This window comes from Bremia lactucae (assembly GCF_004359215.1).
Source record: "Bremia lactucae strain SF5 chromosome Unknown BlacSF5_NotPlaced_189_SHOA01000117.1_77404bp, whole genome shotgun sequence".
NCBI lineage: Eukaryota > Oomycota > Peronosporomycetes > Peronosporales > Peronosporaceae > Bremia > Bremia lactucae.
The window spans coordinates 48,623-58,102 of record NW_027152202.1 but is presented as its reverse complement, the minus strand read 5'-3'; the positions used below and the strand labels follow the sequence as shown (position 1 = coordinate 58,102).

Here is a 9,480-nt window from a genome sequence, read left to right as displayed (position 1 = left end):
GACGGCGCGGAGCGCGTCGTCTGTTACCAATTGCGTCAGCTGCAACCAGCTGAACGCAATTACCCAGTGCATGACAAGGAACTCCTTGCCATGAAATATGCATTGGCTAAATTTAGGGTCTATCTCCTCGGAGATAGACATTTCATCGTGTATACGGACCATGCGTCTTTACACACGACCGTAAATAGCCCACACCTCTCGCAAAGGATGGCGAGCTGGCTATCTATCTTTGCGGAGTATAATTTATCCGTGGAATATAAATCAGGAAGACTTAATGTCGTCGCTGATGCGTTATCTCCCACTACCCGATTTCGGTTCGGCTGCGCATTCTAACAGTGGAAGATATCCCACTGTTGCAACACTCACTTCAAGTGTTCCGTCATCAACCTTAGTTGATGACATAAAGAAAGCCTACACAGAAGAGAAGGGCCATCATCGTTTAATGGATCATCTGGTGAATCCATCCGATAAATCTTTTGAAGATCTACCGGCTTTATATTGATCGTCATCCGATCGATACACAACACGTAACGGCTTATTGTATTACACAACCGTTACCGGCGACACCCCACGTGTCGTCGTCCCAACTCACAATGATTTGTGCTTGCGCATGTCACGATGCTCCAACAAGTGGACATCGTGGACGTGAGAAGACTATCTCACAGTAAGTCGCGACTTTTACTGGCCCCGCCAATATCAGTCCGAGCGCAAGTACATTTCTGCTTGCGAGGTATGTCAACGGGTCAAGCCTAGCCCTTCATCCCGTGCAATACTTCAACATCTACCACTTCCGGTAGCGTGTTGGCTGTCCGTATCTATGTACTTCGTCTTCGGAACGATCACAAAAACAGTGAAATTTTTGTTTTTGTAGACAGATTCATGAAGATGGTACATCTTGCAGCAGGACCAGAGTCGATTACGGCTCCGGGTTGTGCCTGTGTCCTTATCGACACGGTATTGAAACATCATGATTAACCCCGTGAACTGGTCTCGGATAGAGATCCACGGCCCACCGCGGAGGTTTGGCAGTTCGTGTTCCGATCTCTCGGAACACGGCTGTTTATGTCAACTTCTGATCATCCAGAGACAGATGGTCAGACGGAACGCGTAAACCGCGTCCTCGAAGATATACCTTCGAGGTTATGTCCAATCGTATCCGAATTGGAGCGAAATTTTACCGATAGTCGAATTCGCCATCAATAATTCGTTGCATGCGTCTACAACGCGTACCCATTCAATAAGAAGGATCCTCTATTTTAAGCGTGGGGGGGACTCGCACGAGCAAAACCATTTCTGGCTCATGCTCATTACTCGTCGAGGTTAACAACGACGCGAATGATGTCGATGTCGAAGCAATCGACATCGAAGATGAGAAAACTCTCATGGCAGTGCGCACAAATCGCACTGAAAAAGCCAAAACAAATTAGTCAGCAGAGGACTTTCTGCTGGCTCGAGAATCAGTTATCCGTTTCGTACAGGATTCCATTGCTTACGCAGTGGACCGTCAGAAACGGAACGCAGACAAACATGGAAGAGCAAACGTTCTTCTATTTAAAATTAATGACCTAGTACTACTCTCTACGGTAAACTTAATTAAGCGTGTAGTCACTAATGTGAATAGCAGTAAACTACTACCCAAGTTCATTGGCCTTTCCGTGTACTGCATCGCAAAGGATATGCATACACAATAGCATTGCCACGTAGGATGTGAACGCATCCTACGCTTTACGTTGGTCGGCTCCGCCCGTACCATCAGTACGCGGTTTCTTCCGAGGACGGATCTGACCACCCTTTTCAAGAATTCTTAAAAGGTTCTTATGGTCACGAACATGATTCTCATGCTGCATCTGGAGATTCTCATGTCGAGTTTAAAGATCCTCGAAACAGCGATGAGCTGGCGACAGCTCATCACGAAGAGCGTGATAATTCCGCTGGTACTTCAACATGAAGTACGCACTCTTTGAAAGGTCTTCCAACCGTTCAATATGATGAGCCTGCACCGTCTGCTCTAACGAGAGCGCTCGTGATCCAGGCCTTCCTTCAAATCATGGAGGAAGCAATCGAGTCTATCAATCTTCGACTCTAGATCCAACACATGGGTCGGATCTAATTTCTCTCCTCCGCCACAACCATTGGTGGATTCTTACGGTGGTCAACGTTTCCGTGTGAACGTAACCAAAACCACCGTGATGTGAAGGGGCAGCGAACGAGTTATCTTGTTCGCTGACGCGGTTATCCACATTCTCATGACAGCTGTGAGCCGCGTTCCCAGCTGATTGTTGACGTTGAGGGCCTCATCCGTCAGTATGACGAGACCCGTCCGATGGATCACAAGGTCTATCGGAAAGCACGCGCCCCAGGCACTTATAAAACGATTGAAAAACGTCAATTGCATCGCGCAACTCGATAGAGATGCGAGCCCTTCCCCAGGGCGAAGAAAGGGAATAGACATCCTCAATTACTCGCTTCGTGTCGATAACACAACACGGACAGGGATCACCCCACGTGAGGCATGAAAGTCGTGCCTCACGTGACTACCGATGAAATTTATACCTTGCACCGCTTGAAGTTCGCTTGATAAACTTAACGCGAATCGCGTTAAGTCTATGAAGCCAGGCTTCGCGTCCAGCGTCTTTGACATTGCGAATGAACGCGCTCCAGGCTTGCATAAGCGCGATTTTATCTCGCTTGTTGTTGCCACTATTTACAATCGATGCTTAGGAAAAGCATCGAAATAAAAATCTTCCTCAGCGCGATAGTCCTTCGCGCTGGGATCAAGGCCATGTAGCTTTATCGCAATAAAATAGGGATATTTATTTTGGGAAGTAGTCTCTCCAGACAAGCTATTAATTAGCTGTTCGGGCAGAAGCCACGACTTCTTCTCAGCTCATTCGAGTAGACGTGCTTGTAGTATTCGCTACAGCATGTTCAGTTCCGACGATGAGGATAATTCCTCATCGCCAGCACCGTCTGCCGTCCCGTCACTCGCACGTATTTCTGTGCATGGTGATGACGATGGCGAAAGCCATCGTTATAAATATTCTTGTGGTACCCCTGCTTCAGTGGGTACCACTCAGGAGATCGTAGACACTAAAATGTCTCGTCTTTCCCCCTAGTCCATGCAGAGGAAGACTCAATTTAAAACGCTTGCGTTAAAGAGGGTTTAAAGTAAACTGTATTTAATATAATTTGGTTATTCTGTTTCTATCTATTTAATACTAACTCAATTAAATACTAATACAAAAACATGAAATAAAATTTCATCTATATCTCTTTGCGCGCGTATTGCGCTGACCGACCGCGGAGCAAGTAGATATAATGGCCTATATCTACCAATGGATAAAAAATCTTTGCGAATATTACTATGTACAGGAATATTCTCCAAATAGTATCTACCTTTTAGATAATTTATTAATTAGCAAACTTTAAGTATTAATTTCATGTAACGATACACCCCGATACATCAAGTATTAGGCAATTGACCCATCCCATTCAAATACAAAGTGTACCTTTTGGGTTTGCATAACGTTAGGGCAACTTTAGCCCGTTACACCTTGTTGCAACGCTTCCTGCACGGCTAATCAAGAACTGATTCGTAAAACGTCCGAATGGTGTCCGTGTGATCTAGGGAGAATATTCAAAAAAAAAGTTGCCTGAAAGGTAAAATTCTCTGTGCCCTCTTAAGAGTAAGAAAAATCTGTTTGTCAGACGGGACATGTGAGAAGATTCTTTAAGCTTCGCCGTTGTGGCACAACAGAACAAAATCGACAAAATTTTTAATAATTTTAACTTCAAACTCTTGTGTTGCGCGCTTTCGGTTATAATGTGCTGTTGTTTTCCAACAAAGAAACGACCTTCATCACGTTTTCCTCCATGGAATAGCGGCAGAGGAGACCAGGCAAAGTGCATATTTTCGCCTAAACGCTGTCCTACCCCTGGTAGAAAAGAGAGGTTTTTTTTTTCTCTTATTTCGTAGCCGCTCAGTGCCCAATAAGCATGCCGCTCCTGTCTCGCCTCGTGAGCTTTGTGGCGATCATTTCCACAGCCCGCGGCAGCTTCATCGACTTTCGATCCGTTGACGGCCACCTCACGGCCAACAACGAGAGCTTCCAGATCAAGGGCATCAATTGGTTTGGCGCCGGTGCGTTTGCACAAATGACCTTGTTGCCGAGTCTATTCGTGGCACTCACTCTTGCCACTTAAATGTAGAAAGTATTGAGCTCGTAGTCCAAGGGTTGTGGCCATCTGCCACTAGCATCGGGGATGCATTGGACCTATTTGTCACGCATGGCTTTAACGCGCTGCGTCTGCCATTGGCCATGGACTCGGTAATGAACGACCCGATTGTCGCGAGCACACAGACGGCAGGAACGCCGTCTCTGGCGGGCCAGACGTACCTCGAAGTGCTGGATTTCATCGTACGCGAAGCCCGTGACCGCAACCTCCTCATCATGTTTGACAGTCACCGCATCACGGCATCCGAGCCAGATTTTCCAGACATTGCCGTCCCAAGCGACATTTCACCGGCGTTACAGAAACTGGCGACGCGATATTGCAACGATCCAGGTGCTTGGAACGTCTTTGCAATGGATATTAAGAACGAACCCAAGGGCAAAGCGTCGTGGGGCAAAGGAGTTGAAGCGACTGATTGGAATTTGCAGGCGGCCAAGATTGGGAACGCGGTACTGAAGCAATGTCCTCGGCTCTTGATTTTTGTGCAAGGGGTACAGACAAATGTCAAGGGCGTGAGTCTGACGTGGGGACAAGCCGGGGGGTCGCTCCAGGGCGCAAAGACGTATCCAGTCAAACTCAGTAATATGGAGCGATTGGTGTATAGCCCTCACGTGATTTCGCCTGGCGTGGATTACAAGTCTCCGTGGTGGAGCGACTCGAGCTTTCCCGAGAATTTGCCGGAAATATGGGATGCATACTTTGGATTTATACCGAAAGAAACGGGTCAAGCCGTGGTCGTAGGGTCCTGGGGAGCTCGAATGAAAGACAAGGACAAAGAGTGGGCAAACGCGCTGTCAACGTACCTCACGGACAAGTCCATTGGATCGTTCTATTGGGCGTTTAATCCCCAATCTGCTGACACGGGCGGGTTTGTGAAGGACGACTGGATCACGCCTATTGACGAGCGTGTTGCGCTTCTGGATCCTTTGCCTACTACAAACGTGGATACCTTTGTGGCAGTCTATGCCAAGTGCTCGGGCACGTGTGCTGGAAATGGCGGATGCGAAGGGGGCAAGTGCGTGTGTTACGCGGGATGGAGTGGACCACAGTGCGAGATCTGCTCTGTGGGCGACACGACTGCGTGCAACGACATGGGAGCGTGTTTGCGCAACAGCACGTGTGCGTGTGAAGACGACGCCGATGGAAAGTATTGCGCCGGCACCGAGTGTGACGAGGTTGATTGTGGCGCCGGATCCACTGCTGGCTGCTTTAATGGCGAGTGCACGTGTCTCTACAATTGCGTAGGAACCTCCTGCGCCGTGTGTGCTGCCAATGAGGTGGCTCTTGCTGACGCTAGTATTGGCGCTACATTATTGTGTGATGCATGCGATGCCCAGACGCGCAGTGATTTCTCGACGGCTCAAGCACTCGCTGCTTTTATACCAGGAATTGCCGCACTAGCTTTAATTTTTACGATTATACTATAATTCGCGATACAATTAACTTTCCTACGACCTTTCCGTGTGACAAACCTGCAGATTGCGATTTGATTTCTATACGCTCGCTTAAACGACAATCACTCTGACTGTCAACCACTTTATGAAAAACGATGTTGATTCGTCAGAACCATCATTTTTAATTCAATCGCATGGTTAACAAGTCCATGCGGTATGCGAATAGTGCGGCGCCTTCGGCTGCGGTTCATGCAGCCGCGGGCGACGCATTATTGTCTCTTGCGGCAGACGTTCCGTCTGCCGTAGTGTCATCTTCTCCCGCAACTCGAAATGTTGCGGGTGCACGTGGTGATACACCACATGAATCCGACCCCTCTTTGGAGGTCGACTACGAATGCGAGTTGGACGAAATGGCCGACTCGGGGAGAACAGAACAGTCGCCTGATCATCGTCGGGCGGCTGACTATGAGCCCCCGAATGAGGGGGCTCATTCGAGTAGATGTGCTGGTAGCATTCGCTACAGCATGCTCGGTTCCGACGATGAGGATGATTCCTCATAGCCAGCACCGTCTGCCGTGCCGTCACTCGCACAAGCCATCGTAATAAAAGTTCTTGTGGTACCCGTGCTTCAGTGGGTACCACTCAGGGGTCGTAGACACTAAAATGTCTCGTCTTGCCCCTAAAAAGAAGCCGTGCTACTGCCCGAACAGCTAATTGTTAGCTTGTCTAGAGAGACTACTCCTCAAAATAAATATTCCTAATCTATTGCGACAAAGCTACATGGCCTTGATCCCAGCGCAAAGAACTTTCGCGCTGAGGAAGATTTATATCTCGTTTCTTTTCTTTAGCATCGATAGTAAAAGTGGCAACAACAAGCGACATATAATCGCGCTTATGCAAGCCTTGAGCGCGTTCACTAGGAATGTCAAAGACACTGGACGCGAAGCCTGGCTTCATAGATTTAACGCGATTCGCGTTAATTGTTTGAGAAGCGAACTCCAACCGGTGCAAGGTATACCTTGCATCGGTAGTCACGTAAGGCGGGACTTTCATGCCTCATGTGAGGTGATCCCTGTCCGTGTTGTGTTGACAACACGAAGCGAGTAAAAGAGGATGTCTAATCCCTTTCTTCAACCTGGGGATGGGCTCGCATCTCTATCGAGTTGCGCGATGCAGTTGACGTTTTGCAATCGATTTACAAGCGCCAGCGGCGCGTGCTTTCCGTTAGACCTTCTGATCCATCGGATGGGTCTCGTCATACTGACGGACGAGGCCCTCAACGTCAACAATCAGCTGGGAAAGAGGCTCACAGCTGTCATGAGAAGGTGGATAACCGCGCCAGCGAACAAGATAACTCGTTCGCTGCCCCTTCACATCACGGTGGTTTTGGATACGTTCACACGGAATCGTTGACCACCGTGGGAATCCACCAATTGTTGTGGCGGAGGAGGGAAATTAGATCCGACCCATGTGTTGGATCTAGAGTTGAAGATCGACAAATTAGATCGCTGCCTCCATGGTTTGGTGGAAGGACTTGATCACGAGCGCTCTCGTTAGAGCGGACGGTGCAGGCTTATCATATTGAACGGTTGGAAGACCGTTCAAAGAGTGCGTACTTCATCTTGAAGTACGAACAGAATTATCACGCTCATGTCGGGTCCGAAGATCTTCGGACCCGACATGAAAATTTCCAGATGCAGTATGAGAACTTGGTTCGAGACCATAAGAATAATTTAGGAATTTTTGAATAGGGTGGTCAGATCCGTCCTCGGAAGAAACCGCGTACTGATGGTACGGGCGGAGCCGACAAACGTTAAGCGAAGGATGCGTTCGCATCCTACGTGGCAATTCTATTGTGTACGCATTGCTCTACGATGCAGTACACGGAAAGGCCCAATGAATTTGAGTAGTACTTTACTTCTATATTTTATCATTAGTGACCACACGCTTAGTTAAGTTTACCGTAGAGAGTAGTACTTGGTTATTAATTTTAAAAAAGGGACGTTTGCTCTTCCATGTTTGTCTGCGTTCCGTTTCTGACGGACCACTGCGTTAGCAATGGAATTCTGTTCGAAACGGATTACTGATTCTCGAGCCAGCAGAAAGTCCTCTGCTGTCTCATTTGCTTGGTCTTTCTCAATGCGCTTTGTGCGCACTGCAATGAGAGTTTTCTCATCTTCGATGTCGATAGCTTCGACATCGACATCATTCGCGTTGTTGTTTATTTCGACGCGTGATGAGTATGAGCCAGAAATGGTTTTGCTCGTGCGAGTCCACCCCCCTTAAACTAGAGGATCCCTCTAATTGGGTGGGTACGCGTTGTAGACGCATGCACCGAATTATTGATGGCGAATTCGACAATCGGTGAAAACTCGCTATAACTCGGATACGATTGGACGTAACCTCGAAGTATCTCTTCGAGGACGCGATTTACGCGTTCTGATTGACCATCTATTTCTGGGTGATCGTATGTTGACATAGTCAGCCGTGTTCCGAGAGATCGGTACACGGGTTGCCAGAACTCCGCCGTGAACCGTGGATCTCTATCCGAGACAAGTTCACGGGGCAAATCATGGAATTGAATACCGTGTCGATAAAGACACGGGCACAGCCCTGGGGCGTGATCGAATCTTGTGCTGCGGAAGATGTACCATCTTGCTTAATCTGTCTACAAAACCAAGGATTCCAGTGTTTTTGTGGTCGGCTTTGGGAAATCCAAAGACGTAGTCCATAGACACGGACTGCCAACTCTCTGCCGGAAGTGGAAGAGGTTGAAGGGGTGCACAAGATGAAGGGCTAGGCATCACCCGTTGACATACCTCGCAAGCACGAATGTACTTGCGCACGAACTGATACTGGCAGGCCAATAAAATTCGCGACTTACTGTGAGGTAAGTCTTCTCGCGTCCACGATGTCCACTTGTTGGAGCATCGTGACACTCACACATGACGCACAAGCGCAAATCATTATGAGTTGGGACGACGGCACGTGGGGTGTCGCCGGTAACGGCTGTGTAATACAATAAGCCGATACGTGTTGTGTATCGATCGGATGACGATCGATATAAAGCCAATAGATCTTTAAATGATTAATCGGATGGATTCATCAAAAGATCAATAAAACGCAGAAGGTCCTTATCTTCTTTGTAGGCTTTCTTTATGTCATCAACTAAGGTTTGTGACGGAACAATCGTAGTGAGAGTTGCAACAGTAAGATTACTTTCACTGTTGAACTGCACTGCTGACTCGAAATCGGGTCGGCGTGATAACGCATCAGCGAAGACATGAAGTCGTCCTGGATTATATTCGACGGAGAAGTTATACTCCGCGAAGAAGGATAGCCACCTCACCATTCTTTGCGAGAGGTGTGGGCTATTTACGGTCGTGCGTAATGACGCATGGTCCGTATATACGATGAATGGTCTATCTCCTAGGAAATACACCCTAAATTTAGCCAATGCATATTTCATGGCAAGGAGTTCCTTTTCATGCATTGGGTAATTGCGTTCAGCTGGTTGCAGCTGACGCGGTTGGTAACAGACGACGCGCTCCGCGCCGTCTGTATCGTATTGCATTAACGCACAGCCGATTGCGAAATCGCTGGCGTCACAGACCACATGGAATGGTCTGTCTTGATCTGCAATCGCCAAGATGGGCGATTGCATCAAGCTTTGCTTGATACCTTCAAACGAACGCTGACAATCAGCGTTCCATAACCATTTCTCGTCTTTTTTCAAGAGACGAGAGAGATGAACTGTCATCTCTGCATAATTGCGAGAGTACTTGTGCAAGTACGCCGCTAAACCAAGGAACTTTCTAAGTCCCTTGACATCGACTGGAACTGGCCAGTCGGT

General features: G+C 48.0%; 1 protein-coding gene across 1 annotated transcript; it reads left to right on the top strand.

Moving 5' to 3' along the window:
• Positions 1 to 3,996: 3,996 nt before the first annotated feature.
• Positions 3,997 to 5,689, top strand: CCR75_007522 (uncharacterized protein; the record flags this gene model as incomplete). Its single annotated transcript, XM_067965581.1, has 2 exons — positions 3,997 to 4,141; positions 4,210 to 5,689. The coding sequence occupies 2 exons, from the start codon at positions 3,997 to 3,999 to the stop codon at positions 5,658 to 5,660; spliced, it is 1,596 nt and encodes a 531-aa protein (XP_067815517.1). The 3' UTR covers positions 5,661 to 5,689.
• Positions 5,690 to 9,480: the final 3,791 nt, after the last annotated feature.